General features: G+C 40.5%; 1 protein-coding gene across 1 annotated transcript in view; it reads right to left on the reverse strand.

Moving 5' to 3' along the window:
* ANK3 (ankyrin 3) overlaps positions 1–21824 on the reverse strand; it is a 366098-nt gene extending 344274 nt beyond the window's left edge. Inside the window, exon 1 of the mRNA XM_065922389.1 lies at positions 21711–21824. Coding sequence (XP_065778461.1) covers positions 21711–21824 — 114 coding nt within the window. The remainder of the gene's footprint in view (positions 1–21710) is intronic.
* Between the last annotated feature and the right edge of the window lie 1281 nt (positions 21825–23105).

A 23105-nucleotide genomic window follows, 5' to 3' on the forward strand; every position in this document is an offset into this window, starting at 1 on the left:
TGAGTCTAAGAAGGCCTCTCTTCATAAACCATGTGTGTTTCTCACTTTATAATATCTGGGTAGTGAACCTCAAAGATAGAGACATCAAGACACAATTATCCTAATATAAAAAGACTCCTTTACATTGTCAAGGGCCATCATGTATTTTGCAACTTTCTGTCCAAGGGAACTTCCTGTTTAACATTACTATCTATTGTACTGAGTGGCAGATACCTATTTTATCTTTAAAAAAGCAAAATGTGGACTGTTTTCTCTCATTTTGTCTATGTTGACTCTCAACTATGCTAAAAGATTAGATGTCTGCTCATTTCTGCTAGAACTAGTAACTGCAAATACTGATATACAGCTGTCAAGCTAATGAACTTAAAAATACAGATACACAAATACAAGCATTCAAGAACTAGAAAAAATTAATCTCATGAATTTTGGGCTGATGACATTCCTTACGGGTATTAGCGCTTTAATATTTAAGCAACATTTTCCACTAAAACATTATGTGCATTTCCCAGAAGTAGTTTATAAAAGGTCAGCTGAATGCATTGAATATTTTGCGGAAGTCTTTAAAATGCAGCTTCAAACTGAACTATTCTTTCAATAAATGTAGCACATTTCAGAAAAGTTGAATCTAGTGCATGTTACCAGAATCAGTTAGGCAAACTTTCAGAGCACTCCTATATTTCAAGTGTAATCAAGCCCATTTTTGTTAATGAACATATTTGTTAGGAAAAAAAAAAAAACTGTTCCCCTATTAAATTGTTTTCCAAGACATTTTCTTTTCCATTTCTTAGAACTTTTGAAAATTAAGCATTTAAAGCTGTTTTGTGAAAGAAATAGATTGATCATGTAGTTTATTGTGAGTGATTTTCTTCCATTTTTCTACTTCTTTTCAAAAATCTCTACAAAAACACTGCTTGCAAAATGGAAAAATTCATTAAAGCATGTCACTGTTATAGACGGTTTACTGTGAATTTAACAAATACTTAAGAGTATACGGGCAAACATGAATACAACATCACAGTTCTTACCATGAAGGCTGTTGCAATCTAAAGTTAGGAAGCCTCTTCACTAGCATTTCTAAATTCATCATGTCCAATGAATGACAGCCTAGTCCATAAGCAATGGCTTCAAAATTTCTCAAAATAATTCAGTAATTACTCTCCAGGTTTTTACTTTATCAGCTGAGTGAATTTCTGTGCTCTCGGGTGGCCCAGGTATAGGACTTTGATACTTCCGAGTTAATACTAAAAACCCAAGTTTAAAAAAAAATAAAATAAAATAAAATAACATTTCCTTTCACTTTGCAAAAACACTGAGTTGACAGGAATAAGGGAAAGCAGGTGAAAGGGAGGGGACACCTCTCATATAAATGTAAGCCAAGCCCACTGTATTCCCACATGGCTTGTGGGATCTTAGTTCCCTGACGAGGAACCAACTCTGGACTCGCCATGTGGAAGTGCACAGTCCTGACCACTGAACCACCTGGGAAATCCCTGCATTTCTTTCTGAATACAAGGTGTTACCAGGCTCTCAGACACTCACATTCGACATCTCTGACCCATCCTTCTTGGCTCCTTCCTTTCTCTTCCACCCCAATTTAGCCATCATGTTTGATCCATCCTACTTCTGAGAGTTTTTGATGCCATTTGCCCACACTGCTCAGCCTTTAGGGCAGGTTCAAGGGCCGCACCACTTTGCCCTATGGCCTGGCAGACCTGCCCCTTCATACAAACCTCTATTTCACATTATAAATTTTCTCTATCATCTATGAGACTATTTTAATTCTTTTAAATTTATCTCCCTTATGGAACTATCAGTTCCCAAAGACCTGGAAGCATGTCTTATTTCTCTCTGTATTCACAAATATATACATATTTGTTGAACTGAAATGTTTCTGAATCAAAACAATATGTATATTTCACATTCACTGCACTATAGGAAGTTATTTAAGAATTTTCTTCCTTTTTTGTGCCCTTAATATTGCCTAATTTTTCTGTCATAATTCCACATGCCTTGGTTTCTAAAGAGTCAGTCCATAAAAGTTAGTCTCTGAGAAGCCAACTGTTTAACTATTAAATTGGTTAATCTGAAATATACGAAAAATTGACCTTTGGTAATGTTTACCACATTACACAATCTGTTCTCCTCTGGGACTCAACTGATACTGAAATGTTTCCATTTGTTTTAGTGAATTCTAGTCAATGCTTTATAATGATAAAGAAGATAAGAAAAAACAAAGTGGAAGGGCAGAAGCCAAATAGAAAAAGAGAAAGAATGATGTCGGACTTATGGTTGGTAATTAATTATCCCTCATACTTAGTAATTAATTTCTAAGTGATTAAGTAATGGGAAATAATTTCAATGGAAGACACAGAAGATAAAGTATTAGAAGGGACAAAGCTTTTGCATCTTTAAAAATCTATTTTTAAGTCTGTTTATAAATATTCCAATATATTCACAAATAAGTCAAATGTATATACTGCATTGCAAAGCCAACCAGAAGGCCAAACTGAAAGTTAAAAAGAAAGGATAAAATCTATATGCAAAATGGAAACAAAGTTCCCATGAAAAGGGATGGAACAAGCTCTCAACGGTCTTCTCCCTAAAATGACTGTGACCTTGGCCCCTTTTTCAGATTAGTGGCAACAGCAGAGGCTATGCTGTATCAGTCTATTATGATTATGACAATCCACAAGCAAACTACTCTGTCAATTCGGGTTCCTACATGATGCTTGTGTTGTTGTGTTAGTCACTTAGTTGTGTCTGACTCTTTGCGATCCCATAGACTGTAGCCCATCAGGCTCCTTTGTCCATGGAATTTTCCAGGCAAGAGTACTGGAGTGGGTAGCTATTTCCTCCTCCAGGGGATCTTCCCAACCCAGGGATTGAACCCAGGTCTTTTGCATTGCATGCAGGAGTTAAGGGGTCTTGCAACTGTCTTAAGAGAACTGGCTAAAGGAACAAAGAACGTTTATCTTGGAGAGAAGCAGCAGCACCAGCACATCACTTTCTTCATCTATATAAAGAGCTGGCATATGGGTGGACATAACTGGGAACTAGATTTAGTCTCAAAATAAGAGTATATTCTAACATTTAGAACTTCCAGAAACAGTGTGGGCTATGTTTAGAGGTAGGACACTTGGAGTCAAAGGAAATTCACACACCGAGACTGACAAGCAATTCATAGAGCTGCTGTCAAGGAGAAGCAGGCTCTGCAGAGGGCAGCTCAGTGACCTCAAAGGTTCCTTTCACCTATAACATTCCACGACTCTAGACACTCTGTGGGAATTTTCCACACAACTCTGCCCTTCAAAACCTATGTATTTGTCCTTTACATAAGTCCTATAGGCTCAAATTCAGATTGCTACAGTAGCTCTTTTCATTTAAATGGAATAAAATTAATCATCTATTCATTCTAATGAAGTGATTGAATCATATATTTTAATCTGTAGCCTATGAAAGTTGTTATTAGTCCATTATCTATGATTTGAGTGGTTGGTATGAAAATGGAGGAATCATAAATGAATTTTTTAACCCAGTACTTTAAATTGTTGTAAACAATCACGTTTGTTATCTTAACCAGGTAAATTAGAATAAAATGTGATTCTCTTGCACATGTAACATTTTAGTTATGTAGATCTATGAAAGTGAAAGTTACTCAGTCGTGTCCGACTCTTTGCAACCCCATGGACTATAGAGTCCATGGAATTCTCCAGGCCAGAATACTGGAGTGGGTAGCCTTTCCCTTCTCCAGGGGATCTTCCCAACCCAGGGACTGAACCCAGATCTCCTGCATTGCAGGTGGATTCTTTACCAGCTAAACCACAAGGGAAGCTCAAGAATACTGGAGTGGGTAGCCTATTCCTTCTCCAGGGGAATCTTCCTGAACCCAGGTTAAAGGTCTCCTACATTGCAGGTGGATTCTGACAGATGTAGATTCTATGTAGATCTACAGTGGCCCATCTAAACATTTCCCCAAAAAGGCAATGGTGGATTCTCTCTAGCTAGGAAGTGATAAATCAGAATTAAATTGCAAGGTAGTAAAGGGCAGAGGAGCCTGGCAGGCTAAAGTCCATATGATTGCAAAGAGTTGGACATGACTGAAGTAACTTAGCACCAAGGTCTTAATGAGCTTGCCAGGTGGTGCTAGTGGTTAAGAATCCCCCTGCCAATGCAGGAGACGCAAGAGATGGGGAGGGGCTTGATCCCTGGGTCAGGAAGATCCCCTGAAGGATGGCATGGCAATCCACTCTAGTATTCCTGCGTGGAGAATCCCATGCACAAAGGAGCCTGGTGGGCTACAGTTCATGGGGTCGCTACGAGTCGGACACAACTGAAGTGACTTGGCATGCACGTAAAGATCTTTATGTCTGCTTGTGTTCAACGCCCCATTACATGGTGGAAAGTGGTAACCAGGCCAGGGCCTCTCCAGGGGTGAGATTGGTGGAAGGTTAAGGTATTCTTTCATAGGCTCAGATCGGGGGAGGGAAGAGAGAGCTTTGGCAAGTCAGACTTGGGAATACTCAAAACAATATGGCTGATTCATGTTGAGGTTTGACAGAAAACAGTAAGATTCTGTAAAGCAATTATCCTTCAATAATAAATTAATTTAAAAAATTAATTAAAAAAAAGGTGAATCAAACAAATGATCCAGAGAGTTAAAGAACAGAGAGAAAAATGCCAAGCACAAGCAATGTGGCCCTAGATAAAACTCTATATAAAGAAAGCAGAAGTTGTTGCCCCAAGATAAATTTTATGTATTTTCTTCTATTTGCTATGGCATAGCATGTTGAAGGGTTCACTGTGCTTAAACCATCAGGCAGAAAATTTAGGAAGAAATAATGACCACTCATGACACTGGAAATTTAAAAAGGGGAACTGTATTCCTGGAAGAGAAAGAGTGATGTTAGGAAGACATCACAGATGGAAGGCAAGAGCCTCAAAGGACACAGAGTGAGACAGGACTTCAGAGACAGCTGGCTCAGAGGATCTCCCCCTTACTCTATTATTTGTTCCCGGCTCCACTTCTGGCCCTGTTCTATAGATTCTAACATGCCCTTGGGTGGAGGAGCAGGGCAGTCCAAATTTTAGCACTGGAAGTCCTACATGCTAGGGAACCCTCAGCCCTGGACAAAGGAGGCTGGCTGGTCACACTATCTCCAGGTGAAGGTGACACAGCCTCTTCTCACGCTAGTTGAAAGCCATGGGCCTAAAAACTCTCACCTGAAGTTGGAGGAAGGGCACAGAGCCCTGGATGAAGAGCGGTGTAGTCACTGTCATTTACCCATGCAATAGGACAGAGCCAAGGTGGCCTGGGGAGGATGCACTATCAGTCAGGAATAATCTGGAGCCAAGAATTTGCAGTCCAGTAAGAGCACGAGGGAACTTTTGGAGCTGGGTAGGTCTCTCCATACCACGGTGCCGGGGTCCTCAATATAAAACGCAAGGGAAAAGCAGCTGAAGTTGCAAACTTAGGGGCCCTGCCAAGACTCAAAATCAAAGCTTGTAACATTCTGGCATTTGCCTGGAGCTCCAGCGGTTAAGACTCCACACTTCCAAAGAGAGGGTGTGGGTTCGATCCCTGGTCAGGAACTAAGATCCTGCATGCTCCAAGGTGCAGCCAGAAAAAAAAAAAAAAAAAAAAATGAAGACCTGGGACTTCATCCCTTACCTGCAGCGCCATATATGAGGCATTCTGAACATATCCCATGGGAAAAAGAAACTTTAAAAAGCATTAACAAAGGAAAAAACTTGTAACTTTTTTCACCTAGAGGTATTCATATACAAAAGACTAATTCCACGGAGAGTATCTTACGTTTCCCAAGAACTGTAATCATTAAGAGCAAAGACATTACTTCCAGCTGATAAACCTGTGTCCCAGGAAGAAGGGGGGCTTGAAGCTGAGCCCTAAAAGTTGGAAGAGGAAAGGCAGAAGGAGATGTTATAGGCTGAGCAACACTAAGACCAGTGATGGGAAAGGAGGGGTATTCTCTGGGAAAGGGAAAAGGTAGAGTCATTCTGACTAGAACTAGGCTCAACTGGAGGATTTGTGGAAAACGACATTGCAAATGCTGGCTCTGGCTTGAGAATGGAGGACCTTGAATCGAGGAACCAGTAGAAATAAGTAGAGCTGAAAACAAGAACCCTGTGGTTTCAGAAAAAGATGAAGCTCTATTGTCTTTGGAGTCATTTTTCAAAATAACAAAAACTGAAATGAACTCAACATATAAAAATAAGGGATTAGTTGAAAACAATTTGGTACATTCATTAAGTAAAATGTTACATAGATCCACTGAAAACCTTACAGAACCATATGTATGATACGAACACATGTTCATGTTGTATTTTCCAGTGAGGAAAAAATGAGGTCACAAAATAGGAGATACCAGTATTATCTCATTTTCATTAATTCTGGTAGGAGGAAGGAAAAGAGGGAAGAGAAGGAAAGAAAGAGAAGGGAGAGGAAGACAGGAAAGTAGACACACATAGAAATATAGTGGGAAGACATTTCAAAAGGTCACAGTGAATCACAGTAATGCTCTCAGGGTGATGCTGGTCACCCCGTGCAGAATGTTGCGTGTATGATGGACAGCAGTGATTTACATGGTGAGAACAACTAAGTAAGAGGACTCACAGGACGTCCGAGGAAATAAGTAACCCAGCAGGAGGGAAAAGTGGCAAACAGTTATTAAATATTACCAAAGCCTTCAAAAAAGTCTTCTGTGATTGGACGGTGATATTCAGCAAGACTCTGTGGCTTGCCTACGACTCGCTCATTGACCCTGGGAAACGAGTATCAGAGATGGTCTTTCAGGCACTTAGAGGAGAGTCACTAAAACTGAGCTTGCTCTGATAGGTTTCCTCCAGGTGGATTTCACTCTGGGAGCCAAGAGCAGCTGTCAGTGTGAGACCTTTAATGGGAAGGCAAAAGTAAACCTATGAAGGCCAACCCTGGGAAACGGACTGGAGAGTCCACCACGCAGGACAAACATACCCGCACTGGGGGTAGGGTGCCCTTGGAAAAGCCCTGCACCTCCAGAAGACCCCAGTGTCCTGCTCCCTACATCACCTTCCAGACCAGCTTCAGTGCTCTCACCACAAACCACATTTCTTCCTAATGCAAACTAACGAAATACGGCTCCAGGTTTAAATAATCTCTGTGGAATCTACCTACCTATGGAATATATACACACACACACACACACACACACACACACACACACACGTATGAAACAAATGGGCGTCCCTGGTGGTAAAGAATCCGCCTGCAATGCAGGAGACCCTGGTTTGATCCCTGGGTTGCGAAGATCCCCTGGAAAAGGGAATGGCTACCCACTCCAGTATTCTGGCCTGGAGAATTCCATGGATTGTACAGCCCATGGGGTTGCAAAGAATCATTCATGACTGAGCAACTTCCACATGAAACATAGGACATGTAGAGAGAATATATGTAAGAGGTGTAAATGTTAAAGTTATAATTACATTTTATATAAATACCTACTTTCGTCTACATTCACATATGTTCTTCATTTTTTACCCTCTGCTTTATCATTAACTTCACCAAGCTTGCATTCCCCTATTTTAACTAACAACTCTCACTTAAGGACACAGCATAGAACAAGATTCTCATTTCCTCCAAGTGGACCAGGGAAAGAGAAAAGAAGTAGGGAAGTAGGAGGAATTAATATTCATTGGATCACTTCTCTGAGCCAGATAATTCATGATCAATTTAGTCTTGTCTTCTAACCCTTCTTTGCAATAGTTGCTATTACAGAAGAGAGCACGGATGTTCAAGGAGGTTAAGTAACCACCTTGGACTACTCGGCAAAGAAGTGACAGTGGGGAGACCCAAATCCAAGCGTATATGACTCCAGAGCTCATGACTAGACCCATTCGAGACCCATTTTGAACTTCCACAGAAGTTCAAAAATCATTTTATCTATGATTTCAGAGATTCCCAGCAGCACTTTATAAAAAGAGAAGCAGGATTTGGCATTATGGGCAGACACAGCACAGACCCTATTAATAATTTAGGTTCCGCTAAAACTGAAATGGAGCTCTAGGAAAGCAGGTCAAAGCCGAGAATGCCAAATGCACCTAAGGACACCCGCCCCCCGGCCCAAACACTGCCAACAAAGCCCTGACTAATCCACCAGAAAACAAAATGCCGTGATGTCAGATGCCAAATGGAGGGCTACACGATTATTTTAATCTTAGTGCATAGAAAATCCACTAAATTATGTAAAATCAAATGAAGACTAGTCAGGCTCTCCCATGGAGAGCTCAGGGGGAAAAAGAGGGAACCTGGACTCACACACAGTTGGAGCAAGACAAAGCCCGGGGGTCCTGAGCACGCCGAATGTCTGTGGGGAGCACCACCGAGGCTCGCATTAGGCTGGTGAAACACGGTCACCGGGGAAAACACAGACTTTCAATGTACTCATGGTCACCTCCAAAGATCCAATTTCTGGTAAGAGGGGGCGCAACCTACACCTCTTGAAACGAATCAGACTGGAAATGAGGAGGATGATCAGGATCACTAATCCTACACTAATGAAGACAAGTCAATGTGTAGACTTCACATGCTTGAATTACCAGTATTAATACATTAATTCTATTTGGAACAAATGTGGATGGAATAAATATGCATAATGAATCCGTTTATTTTTAGATGGTGAAGAACAATGCCTGCTGAAGAGGAATAGTAGAGCAGGGATCGTTAGTAACGGCCATTCTTCAAAGGAAAGAAATTCATTGCTTTCAGCATTTTTAAGCATCAATATGGTTATCTTCCTGGTACTTAAGGGCAGGCAAATGTATTTTGAGTGTTGACAGAGCTAAGTAAATATATTCATGATGTTACTGAATTAGGGGACAGCAGGTCTTTACAAGAGAGGGAGGAAGCAGTGGGCAGTGTAGGGTACAGTGACCTCAAAAACCTTCTAGCATCTCCTCTCTCCTTCACCCTGAAGCAGTCAGGTAGCAGCAATGTACCTGGGAATTATGAGACTGGACAGTTTGAGGATTTACTAATAGAAAATCAAATGCAGTACTCAAGGTTATGGCTCGGACAGATGTTGTTTCCCTGGACGATTATAAATCCGTGGTGCCAGTGTCAATTATGATCTTTTTGTACCTGATTCAAAACTGCTGTGCTTTGCAATAGTACCTACAGTCCCCATGTAATATTTCAAGGTAAAAACACAGGCTTAAGCCATACATCGTTATTTAAAAAGCAACTCTTATCTGGCATTTATCACATAAAATTAATGAATGATAACACTGGTGATGGGGAGGCATAAGAATAATTTAGAAACTGATTAGAAAATAAAATAATGAAAAATGGAAGTAAAAGATTTCCCCAAATGCAAGAAAATTACATGGTCCATGAAAATCTGTAAGCAGAACAGTGAAGTACAGGTGGGGAGAAACTTTGGAGTCTGATAACCATGGGCTCAAAGTCTGTCTCTCATTTTCGCTCTGTTACTAAAAAATTCGGGCTTGCCTGGTGGCTCAGACGGTAAAGAATCCACCTGCCAATGCAGGAGACAGGTTCAATCCCTGGGTTGGGAAGATCCCCTGGAGAAGGAGAACGGCAACCCACTCCAGTATTCTTGCCTGGAAAATTCCATGGACAGAGTAGCTTGGAGGGCTACAGTCCATGGGGTCGCAAAAGAGTAGGATAGAATTTTAGCGACTGAATACAACAACTGATAAATTTAATATCTGAGCCATATTCTCCTGATCAGCAAAATGAGAATAAAGCCACCTAATTTAGAGGGCTCATGTAAATATTAGCAGAGATAAAAGCCTTTGGCATCTACCAATTATTTTTCTGTAAATGGACTCTAACTTCTGCTGGTGGATTTCCTGTTGATTCACACTGAGGCTGCCTAGTAGAACCCAAAATCATCTATTCTAAATAATAAAATTTTTGAAGACTCCAATTTTTAACAACTCCCTTTCCCAAACTAAAGATTTTTACCCCTTGCTCTTATTACTAAGGAAAAAAAAGAAGTATCACTTCATGAAGCCTAAGATCTCTTCTATCCTGATGATGACAAAAGAATCAGGCAAAGCTGATGGTGACTCAAATTCTAATATTTTGTCTGTGTCTTCAGCTGAAGTACACTTTTGATGGTGGTGTTAATTTCTTACCATACTATAAATCATATTTTAATTTTTAATCTAGGTTCTGAAAAGTTGTCTGTTTTGAAACCCTGAGTAAGATGTTCATTATAAAATCACCTTCTTCCACAGTTTTCTCATAAAAAATTGTAAGTATGAGATGGAGGGCATGGGCAAACACATATGAATGCACTGATTTCAAAACCCAAGAAACGAGCCAACACAAAATTATTTTTACCACTTATCTTGGAAAATTTGGAAACTTCCAACATTTGGAAATTAATTATATTCACATTTCTTTATTTTACCCTTAATATGATTATGATCTTGTTAAGGTTGGATGTATTTCAAGCTAATGTATAAAGTGAAAGTGGCTTGAAGTTAAGTAAATAGATTTATGACATTCAGTATTACCACCTTCCTACCCTCCATGCCGCATCGTGTACTTTTCTTTTATTGGGAGGGGGGATCAATTATGAGAAGCATCTTGTTAGGAATTTTTTAGGGGCAGAAACCCCAGCAGGGCCTTCCATGGTCCAGGAAAGAGTGATTTCATGGAGCCCAATATTCTGGGAAAATGGTGTTCTCAATGGCCACTTGCAAGTGACCTGCTAGGAATAAGGGGTGAGGAATCAGAGAATCAGCACAGAGCTGGCTGTCAAGTTGATCTGGGTTTGAGCTCTAGCTGTACACTTGCTAATTATGTGACCCTGGGCTTGATGAAACTTTCAGAGTGTTAATTCCCCTAACATGAGGGGATTTTATATATACATATATATATACACACACACACACACACACACACACACACACACACATATATATATATATAACATGAGGGAATGAGGATAATACCATCCATGCAAGAGGATTCAACACGATACTCACAGCACTGGATAGAGTGCACAGCCCGCTGTAATTCCCCAATGAATTATAGCTCAATAACTGAAAGAAAGGGTAAATTATGTCCCATATACTTTGCTATTGAGTATCTCACTATACTGTCCTCTTTGAAAAGTGAAAAATCACATGGGATTTCCCTGGTGGTTCAGTGGCTAAGACTCCAAGCTCCCAGTGCTGGTTCGATCCCTGGTCAGGGAACTAAATCCCACATGCCACAACTAAAGATCCCACAGGCTGCAACAAAGACCCGCCACAGCTCAACAAACAAACATCACACAGAGCCTATGATAAAAATGTTTCAGGAGAGATGCCAGGTTTCAGGTTTGGTTTTTTTTTTTTTTTTTTTCCTATTTGGTTTAGGGTGAGGGAAACTAAACACACTGAGAATCCAAAGTGTCAGATACTGAACTGAGCCAATTAGGTCCAGGGTGGAGTACCTGATTGGAAATCTGACTGAAAATGGTAGAGGCCTTCCCCGGTGGAGGTCGAAGAAGGCAGGGAGAAGAGAACATGCTGGTAAAGGAAGGCAGTCCACAGGCCACTGTGGGTTCTGAAACCAGGTATAAAAGGTGATGATAGCTCTACACTGGCCAGATTATTCACTCTTCCTTCAGTCCCCAACCATCCCGCAACTATAAAAATAGGTCTTTAGTGTCCATGTTCCCTAGAGGGGATGATGAAATATAGAATATGTCTCTTATAGGCATACTGTATAGGTAACATTTTGCTTCTTCTCAGTAATTATAGTTTATAAACTCTCCAGTGAAGATTGTTTCACTAGCTCAAATAAGTACTTTTCCTCTATAAATATTTTAATATTCATATCCTAATCTGTAAAATCAAGTTCATTTGTTAAAAGAGTGATCTGATAGCTCTATCTGTACATATGGTTCTTATGCTTTCTTTAATATCTTCCTAGGCTATTATTTAACTATTGAGAAAAGCTAATTAATAACAGTATTAATGACTGAGAAACATATTTAATATAAAAATCGTTGAGAAAATTTCTCAGAATGGCAGATGCAAATTCCCTGAGAATACAGAAAAGTTTGCAAAGGGTTGAACTGAAGGACTCAAATGGTTGTTTGAGGATGCAAATCTATGAGTAAAATTTCATTCATCAAAGAATTTAAATATTTCCTGGGTATAAACCTTCTTCAGAACATTCCCTTTTTTTTCTCAGTTCCTCTGCCCCCTTCTTGGCTACAGTCACTTGATTACATTTGGGAGCCCACACTATAAGGGAAGCTGGAAGCCCTCATAAGGGCTCCCTTTATGCCAGGAACCTGGCAAGAAGCATTTACAGTATTTCTACTCTTAACAATATGTATTCAAGTAAAGGACTTCCCATGTGGCTCAGTAGTAAAGAATCTGCCTGCCAATGCAGGAGACATGAGTTAGATCCCTAGGTCAGGAAGAGCCCCTGGAGAAGGAAATGGCAACCCTCTCCAGTATTCTTGCTTGGGAAATCCCATGGACAGAGGAACCTGGTGGGTTACAGTCAAGGGGTTGGAAAGAGTCGAACACAACTGACCACACATGCATGAAGAAAAGGATTAATAGCCTCATTTGACCAATGTGGAGACTAAAACCCAAAGAAATTTAGTTTAAGGCCACACAGCTAAATGTGGCTGCCATATAAACTCACACCTAGCCCCAAAGCCTATTCTTTCCAAAACCATGAACTGTAATAAACACTTAGCCTTTTCCCCACACCTTTCTCCTTACTGCTTGCCTACTTTATTCAGGTTTTTAATCTCTACTAAACAAAATGGAACATCTCTTTACCTCTTCCACTGTACAAACTTACAAAATTTTATTTCATTATGATAAAATAATGCTGTTCATACTAACATCACAAGGGTCTTAAGGGGATCTACATGTAAATTATAAATGTTCCTGTGTCACTGACTTCCAGTTATTAGAAAATCTTGGGCTGCCTTCCATCAACCCTCTCTGGCCAAGTCCTCCCTCCTATTTCTTTTCCATGCAGTACACACATCCTTCTCATACAGTAATGATGTTAGGTGACTTTTGTGCTGCCAAAAGAAAAGCCACAAAACTGGCAGATACGAACATTAGTCTGTATTCGACCCATTCTAATGGGTTTCATCTAAATGCGAACAGAACTGATGGCATGATCCTAATAAGAAGAAGGTCACCTATGACTGAGAAATAATTTACTGGAACCAACTAAATCTAAATTGAAATCTACACATTTTATAGGCAGCTCCTATATTTGATAGTGATAGACTGTTCTAGTTCATGACACCACCATGGGTTCAGGAAAGCATAATCTTGAGTGAATGGGATAAACGCCAGGAAAATCTAATTTATATGTAAAAGATTCAAGCTTGATTTCCACTACTTTGCTTTCAATTCTTCCACTTTTAACTTGTACAAACTAGGAACACCAATTTGGGTAAAATAATAACAGCTTGCTAGTTTCCAAATGTTACCTTTCTATAGGAAAATCTCTATAAGAAAGTTTGGATTATGTAACTGACAGTGTAACACTGTATTTAGACATTCTCTTTCAATAAGTAACCCATACATCAGTCAATAGATGTAAACTAATGACTTAGTGTTTTCAGTGACTCAATTCTTCTTTAAAATTTTTTTAAATGTGGAATTATGGTAACATAAGTAACCGTTTATAAAATATTCAGATTTTGCAGTTAAATGTAAATGATGAACTTATCAAAATCTTGATTACTAAATAAATTAACTCTTCACATTTCAAAGGTGACAATTTTTCTCGTGACATAAGAATTCATTATAGATGCCTATTAGTAAGAATCTCCCTTAAAAAAATCTCTCCTGGAGAGGTTCAGATGGCCCAAGAATGGGACTTACGACCAAAGAGACCTTGGCCATAAGCCCAGCTATTTCTGTAACTGAGGCAAGTTACATAACAAAACTTTAAGCTTAGGCTAATACCTCTGTGCATGGAGATAACATTATGGCATAGTGTTGACATAAAATCAAATAAGATGAGGAATGTAAAAGTCACTCAGAATATTGGAGGCCCAATAAGGAATACTCATTTTATAAGTCAGCCCTTCACCTCTACCTGTGTAAAGTAACACCAGGAGAAACACAAAGAGAGCAAGTAGATGAATCTACCATTCCACCCTTTATCTTATTAACCTCCCATACAGGCACAATGGAGATGCACAATACAATTGTATTACATGAGCAGAGAGGCGGGTAAAATGTGATACCCTTAATGTAAACTATTCTTATAACTATAAAGAACTTAAAACACTGCCAAATCCTTCCTCCTCAAGCATACCTATGAAAAGTTAGCACTTTTCCATATTGAGATTCAATAAAACACACACAGAGAATAATTGATTATCATGCCAAAGGAAAACTGAAAGACAGAAAAGATCAAGGGCCTCAAGAGTAATGAAGAAGCAGTTTAACTGCTGCATTATGCCAGTGACAAATTAACAAAAGCTTTAGAGAAAAGGTAACCCTCTTGCACTGTTGGTGGGAATGTAAATTGATAGAGCCGCTATGGAAGACAGTATGGAGATTCCTTTAAAAACTAGGAATAAAACCATCACATGCCCCAGCAATCCCACTCCTAGGCATATACCCTAAGGAAACCAAAATTGAAAAAGACACATGTACCCCAATGTTCACTGCAGCACTATTTACAATAGCTAGAACATGGAAGCAACCTAGACGCTCATCAACAGATGAATGGATAAAGAAGTTGTGGTACATACACACAGTGGCATATTACTCAGTCATAAAAAGGAACACATCTGAGTCAGTTCTAATGAGGTGGATGAACCCAGAGCCTATAGAGTGAAGTAAGTCAGAAAGAGAAAGATAAATATCTCATACTAAACACATATGTATGGAATCTAGAAAGACGGTACTGATAAATTTATTTGCAGGGCAGCAGTGGAGAAACAGACATAGAGAACAGACTTATGGACACAGGGAGAGGGAAGGAGAGCGTGAGATGTATGGACAGAGTAACAGGGAAACTTACAGTACCATATATAAAATAGATAGCCAATGGGAATTTTCTGTATGTCTCAGGGAACTCAAACAGGGGCTCTGTATCAACCTAGAGGTGTGGGATAGGGAGGGAGATGGGAGGGAGGTTCAGGAGGGAGGGGACATATGTACACCTATGGCTGATTTATGTTGATGTTTGACAGAAAACAACAAAATTTGTTAAGCAATTATCCTCCAATTAAAAAATAAATCAATTTTAAAAAAACTAATGAAAACTTTAAAACTACTACCCAGACATTAATAAATGCATAATTTATCCCTGGCATGATCTTGGACTGGTTAAAAAGGTAATTGATTAAGAGCAACTAAGAGTTTTCTTAAATGTGTCATAATCATAACAGATTACAGAGAACCAACCAGCTGACAAGCCTTATAGAATTGCCTCCCTGTTTCTAAACCTCTGGCACACCAAAGGACAAAGGTTTACAGCCTTTCCTAAGAGTGAGCTAAGCCTGCTTCCATCCATCCTTTTCCAAATGTGGAAGAGTGGAGACAAGGCAGCATCCAGACAAGCTCCTAGGGAGATTACCTGCCCCACTTTTGTGAGCTGACTTATTGGCACAATCCCTCTTGAAGGCAGGGTGGAAACAATCCATTCTGTTCAATAGAACCACCACCAACTACCACTCTATGGCTCTTAACATCGTGCCAAGCACTGTTCCAATATGAATTCACTGACGTATTATTACACCTCTATGGCAACTATTACTGTGCTCGTTTTGCAGTTGAAGAGACCAAAGCATCTAAAGAGTAAATAAATCCCCAAGGACACAGCAGCTACGTGATAGCGTCAGCGCCTGAACTCAGTCTTACTCTATAGCCCATGTTTCTAAGCATGATACGGCCTCTCATCCACCCATCCGTCCATCCAGCCGCCACCTTTCTCCCTCCCTCACTTTTCACCAACCCTCTTATCCACCCTCCTACTCCGAAAACCCCAGTTTGGTAGTAGGTGAGTATCATGCCACCTCTGCCCTCAAGGAGCTCATAGTTTCTTGGGTGAGACACACATATAGACACATAATTAATTTCAGAGCAGGATATCAAGTATGTTGAGAGCGAAACCAGGCTCCCTAGAGGTCTGAAGACTACGGACTCGGCAGAGCAGAAAACAGACGAGGTTCCCTTTGTCTCTTAAGAGTCTACACAGTCCACTTCCCCAAAGTGCAGGTGCCGCAGTAAAAGCCTCCTGCCTGGCATCTTACATCATGGGTGTCACGGGTACCCAGAAAACCAGATACGGGAGAGTCTGCAAAATGTCAAGAAGCATCACACTTTTATGGCAAGAGATCAGGTCCCCTGAAATCTCTTCTCAAATCCTTAAATTGCCTTAACCTAAAAGACAATGCTACAGTTTTATTACAATAAACGCAGAATGACAGATTCCAAAGTCCTATGACCCAAGTTTAAGTGTAGGCCCTCCAGTCACTAGGTTTATGACCTCAGGCACGTTATTCAGTCTCATTAAGCCTTGGTTTTAGCTATGAAAAATTGGGATGAAAATAATACCTGCTTCATAGAAAAGCTGTGAGAAAAAAAATGAAATAATCCATAGAAATCACTCTGCAGATTGTCTGGTATACCACAAGCACCTAAGACACTGCTGTGCTGTTATCACAGAAACATGTCTTTGAGGGTTTGATGTTATGGTATTTGTAATTTTTCACTTCATTTTTCAAAATTAAAAAGAAAGAAATTCTTAAGGTAAAACATTAAAATCTATTGCAGACGGTAAGAAAAAGAAACTCACTACAATAGTGGAGTGCTCAGAGATATAAAACTTATTATTCAAGGTTCCAGATGTTTAGAAAATAGCTTATCACTTAGAAGATTCTCTGAATCAAGCCCACTTTCATGTGTAGCTATGAAAATATTAAGTGCATACACTGTATAGTGTAGTAGTTAAGAACACAAGCTAGAGAGTTAGGCTACCCAAATTGGAATCTTGGCTCTATCACTAACTATTGTGGGAACTCCAAGGTAGCAGCCTGAAGGCTCATGCCTCAGTTTTCTCATCTGGAAGATGGAAATAATAGAAATACTTTCTCATAGGGTTGTTGTGAAGAATAAATGAGCCGCCACCTTAAAAAGGTAATTTAAAACCCTATCTGGTGCACTTTATAAGAGGTCAAGAAATGTCCTGGGAGAAAAGAAATGAACCCAGGAAATTTGATTCTTCATCTTCCGCTTCAAGCCAGAAACTTGGCAGTTACCCTAGAATCCAATCTCTCCCTCTCACATCCTACATACAGTCCACTGCCAAGTTCTTTTGAGTCTTCCTCTAAATATCTCTTGTATGCAACACCCCCTTCTTCATCAACATCATCTCTGCCGTGGTTCAGACCCTGAGCATCTCTCATGCCTGCATCATCACCACTGGTGATTCCTAAGACTCTTCCAGCTGATGCCCGCAGCATCGATGCTTTCTCATCCCAGAAAGCTCTTCAGCCTTCTCTCTTTATCATCACCCCTAAAACCATTCAGGTCCCTCTCTCCTTTGAGCAGGGGTTAACATCCTGCTCCGTAAGACAGCATACAAAGACCTTCGTAACCTGGCCCGTGACTACCTTCACAGCCATTTTTTCTGCCATATCCTCATGTACCCTTTTCTCCAAAATAGTTTGTTTCTCGCACAGCTGAATATCTCTCATACTTGAACCCCTGTTGGCCTGGGATTCCTGTCCTTCTGTTTGTCTATCTTGCTGACTCCTCCAAGGCTTAGCTATGCCAAGAACCTTCTGTGAGCCCATTCGAGTTGAAGTGGTGGTGGTGGGGTCTCGCTGTGGCTCCTTCTTTGTAGGCTGTTTAATGGTGCTCTTATCTTCCTCCTCCTTGTGCCGGGAAGCACAGTACAACGTAATGTACTGTTGCCACTCTGCCTCATTTAGCTTTGTCTCCAACTCAGAATATAATGCCTAATGCCAGAAGTTATTCAATAAATATTTGCTGAATGAGTGCATGAATGCAAAAATAAAGCAATGAATGTTCATCCATTCCTGCTCTGCCACTGGAATAGCTGTATGAGTTTGACATCAATAATCACAGAATTAATTGACTGATTATTCCTTTGTCATTCATAGAGAGAAAGAAATTCCATAGTTTCCTTTTTTTAAGTATAAATTTCCATGGGTCACCTCAAAGCTTGTTTCTTTCTTTTTCTTTTTTTTGGACAGGATGTAGTAAATACATACAAACTACATAAAAATATTGACTAAATTAAGGTTTGATACTAGTATTCCTCACTATTGAAATGTATTTTATAATTTAATAATATAATGTGGAGAGCGGGCAAACCATGCGGCCAACACGGCACAAGAAGCCAATGGCAACGAGGATAGTACGGGGCTGAAGAGCATTCATGATTTCTAACTCTGGTGGGCTCAGGGTGGCTGGGACCCTCTCCAGACCAAACCCTGTGGGCCAGGGAGCCTGCTGAATGCAGGAGGTTCAGAGTTCCTCCCTGCAAGGTGATTAGTAAGGGCATGGATCCAATACTAACCCACCCAAAGCCACTGTCTACCTGTGGCATGCCTCCTCCTTGCTGCCAACCTAAGCCCATCAGGAGAGAAGGAGAGTGAAGCTGAAAAACAGATCAGGGAAGAGCAATGGGAGGTGAGGGTAAGAAACTTTTACACTAGACACTCACTGAAACTTTTTTTCTCTTAAAGTCAGATGATAAAAGGATTAAGTAAGTGTTCATCCATCTAGATGAATTTCTTCTTTTAGCAAACAGGAAGATTTTCTTTTACTTGAGATGAAAGTTGTTGTCCCAAGAATAAAATACCTCATTACTAAAATTCAACTAATCATAAATTCCTAGAAGTTTCCTACTTATTCATAGGGGCTTCCCAGGTGGTTCTGTGGTAATCAGTTATTCATGGTTATCAACATTCAAAGGAGACCAAATGTGCAACTCACTGTGTTTAAAAAACTTGAAATGTGAATCCTATATTAATTTTACATGCATATTATGATTTGAGTATAATACTTAGTAATATCGCATACTGTATAATTCTGTGTCATATAATCAAGAAAGATTCATCTTGGGCTTGCTCAAACCTGAATTGAAGGGGAACCATGAATCAAATTCCTTGTTTTATAAACTAGATACTCTTAAGATTTCCTTTTGTATTTTGAGATTTTATGAGAGTGCTCACTACCAAAAAGGTAATTAAAATATCCTAGAAGATATTTCTGCATATGAATGAGAATAAGTACCATAATAACCCACTATATATGTGTGTGTGTGTATTTTTTTTTCATCAAATGCATATGCAGTGTTAACTTTTTTTTTGGTTGCACTGCACAGCATGTGGGATCCCAGTTGCCTGACCAGAGATAGAATCTACACCTCCCTGCAGTGAAAGTGTCAGTGAAAGTGTGTAGTCTTAACCACTGGACTGCCAGAAAAGTACCGCCTGCAAAATATTTAAAAGCAGCTTTTTAATTGACAGGGGGCTACAACATGGAGCAAAATAGCCCAGAAACCTTAATTAGGATTTTAGGAAAAGGTAGAAAAAAGAAACTCAAAGTTCAAATAATTCACTTTGTAGAAAATAAGTGTAACATACACTGTGTCATGGAAGGAGATATAGAGCATGTCTTCAAAGTCATTTAACCTTAACTTTGCACATAGAAGTGGTCCATGCAATCATTTGGCTATGAATACTAAATCTTTGGTGATACATGCACCTTTGATGGGGAATATATATACTATACTGTGTTATGAATTAAAAAGCACAGTAGCAATGCAAGTGTTACCCATGAGCCCCTTTCTGGATCTCCTCTGTGAGTGCCCTGAGAACAAAACATTTAAATGTGCCTGCACGTTGACAATAGCGATATTGATATTTCTCCATGTTCCCTTTTGGTTGCTAAGAGATTTACATTGGACAGACTCTGTTGTACTAAGCATTTTGATCCACGAAGCATTTGCTTCAGCTCAGTGAGCCAGAAACCCCTTTGGTTCACCCCTTCCCTGCTCTGCTTCCGAGTCAAACAGGGGAGCAGGCGCAAGGCAGCAGACCTGTCACTGCTCCCCCGGGACACGGCTGGCCGTAAGCCTGCTTCAGCCAGCAACTCACACAGAACACTGACATTAATGATGAAACCGTATCTTCACATAAATTTACGTTCCTGTCCCTGTGTTTCTCAGAAGCCAGTTCATCATGTCGTGTGGGTGGAGGAGGGGGATGTGCATACAGAGGTCAAAGTATAGTGACCGACCCACAGACAAGCCTAACTTTCATAAAATCAGACCAGAACCTAGCAAAACAAGGCAATTTCATAACAACTCTGCTGTGTGGGGCTCTGAAATACACCTGCTGAGAATTTCCTAACTTAAGTCTGTACTTCTGTGAAAATATGTTCAAGAAGTTTTTTTTGCGAGAACCCTGATGCAGGAAACACCTATATTTAATGTCATGTGGCACAACCACTGCAACTCTCTGAATTCAGTCTCAGAAAGTCTGCCAGTAACAAAAGGCAAAGAGCTTTCTCTAGACCTTCTCTTGGAGGAAAATGGCAAAGGCCCTGAAAATATTCATGATCACTCCTGAAGGAAGGTACATGTGGTGGATGAAATCTGCATGTCATTTGCAAGGCACGTGCATCACTGCTCAGAGCAAATTAAGATGATCTTTCCCTTGGGAATTCTCACAAAGAGACATAAAAATGCTTTATGACCTGACTTCCACACTCAGATCACAGAGTTATAGTCCATTTTTATGAACTGTCATTGAAGAAAAGTGATTTCGGGCCTCACTCGCCAAATCGGTGTCTAGGATTCATATTTAAGGGCACAGCCCCCAAAAGGTAAGCACTCTCAGGCTGTAATTAAACACCAGTGACCCAGAATATTCCTCTTATTTGCTCCCCTGCATTAGAGTATCAGTAGGGGATGATCAATGCCCATGCTCGGATCTAAAGCAATCAGTGCTGAAGTCCCTGCCTTGTCATGGGAATTCCTGCATTCAGGATATCACTCTCAGCCAGTAGAGAAAGACAAACCTCTGTGCTTTCAGCAGTATTTAACAAAAGAAAAGTTATTTCCAGCAGCTTATTTCCATTGCACAACCTACCTAGGAAGTACCTTATGGAACTGAGAGTCAGAAGGAAAGAAGGAACCAAAAAGCAAAGCAGGAGATGACTTTACTGTTACGTCTTTAAGGTCACAGATCTGCCTGAGAAATGCACACATGTGACACAGTTCTAGCACAAAAGCTCCTTTTCCATGAGACAGAACTGTAAGAAGTACAAAGGCTGCTTCTCCGGTCTCTCCCTCAATTCTAAGTCACCGCAGTGCATTTAACCTTGACTGGGCTGGAAAGAAACTACTTTGAACTCCCTTGCAACACTTTCCATGGCAAGGAAGCAAGCCCATGCCTATGTAAAGTGCAAGCCTTCCGCGTCAGCACTGCAATCCCCCTACACGGGATAAATCTTCCCCTGCCTTGCCCACCCTACATCCGTGGTCTACCACAGGCTTTCTATCATCTGTTCCCGATTTACACACCCAACTCACACACCCAATTTACACTCTACAGCACATGTAAAAATAGCCCCCAAAGCTTCTCACAGATGCCAAGAGGAGATTAAAACATAAAGGATCCAGGCAAGATCTATGCACTGGCATACATAGCTACCTTTTTCTTCCGATCCCGGGACCGTTTGCGGTGTTTCCTTTTTTTCTCTGTCTCTTCTTCAGCATTGATTTCTAAATCCCGGTTTTTCTTTAATTGGGAGGCCGCATGAGCCATAATGCATTGAAAAGGACCCTCTCAAGCACGCAGGGCTTCCTGGTAGAAGGTGATATCCTCAGGCACCTTTAATCAGGCTTCCAGTAGCATTCCAATCACTGGAGAGAAACCTTGAACTCCAAGCAGGAAGACATTCAAAATGCCAAGATGCTGGAGAAGCCAAAGCTTTAAAAACCCCAACGACGGTTTCCAGACTTCATCCTACACCTCCCTGTACCTGAACCTTTACACGAGAGTGCAGCCATCGTAATGCATTTACCGTAGTGAAAAAGACAGCTGGGACACAGGAAGCTGTATTATGGCTGTATCCCCTGCCACCAGCTGGAAGTGTCTAAGTGATTCCTCGGAAGGGGGAATGCTGCAAAGGATGCTTCTCTGAAGGGAAAAAATCAAGAGTCACCGCACATGCAGGAGCAAAAATCCAGCACTAATTCTGAAAACCTATTTTAGAATCCTTCGAAAAAAAGGCAGGGCTGCAATTTATACATCACCACTAGGTCTGCACAGAGCAGAATTTAACCCATAAGAGAATGGAGCGGTTCCTACTCCAGTGTAACTGCTGATGGTGACAAAATATATAAAATAAGATTTTACAAAAGACACTCGATTTTGCTGTAGAGATCCTGACTGCATGATGGGGAAAACAATGCATGCATTGCTCATCTCCACAGTGAGGCCTTTATGCTCCACTATCAGCCTAAATGCATTTTGTGGGGGAGGATTCACAGAAGGGCCTGTTGTCTTTTAAAAACAACATGCTGATTACAACACATCATACAGCAGGCCATGAGCATGTTGGTGTAAGGAACAGATGCCTGATTCAGAGGGGTTCCCCAGGACTCTCCCCTCCTGAGGTCCGAGGGTCACAGAAAATCTGTGCTACAGTCAGGGGTTCCGAGTCGCGGAAATGTGGACTCGGCGTTCATATGCACTTCAATCACCTTACTATTTTTGCCACCTGAGTCGTCAATGACTGCAGCTTCTGAATATTCATGAGGTGAAGTGAAGCAGCAGTAGGGCTCAAGGCCTGCTGGGCTATCTTCTGCTAGGATGCATGCACTGGAAGAAATTTAATAAGTCAGGAATCATTCATATATTCAAACACATGGTGCCCAAGACATGGCTGAAATGTCAGTCTGGACCTGAACCATTTCAGGCCCCGGTGAGAAACCTTAAACTCCCCAAGTAAATGAGCAGGGGAAGAAAAAGTGAGGCTTCACTGAAAAGACTTAGAGTGTATGCTTCTAATATTCAAAGTCCTTGACTTTGGAAATCAGCACA

Source organism: Muntiacus reevesi, chromosome 2 (assembly GCF_963930625.1).
Source record: "Muntiacus reevesi chromosome 2, mMunRee1.1, whole genome shotgun sequence".
NCBI classification, from domain to species: domain Eukaryota; kingdom Metazoa; phylum Chordata; class Mammalia; order Artiodactyla; family Cervidae; genus Muntiacus; species Muntiacus reevesi.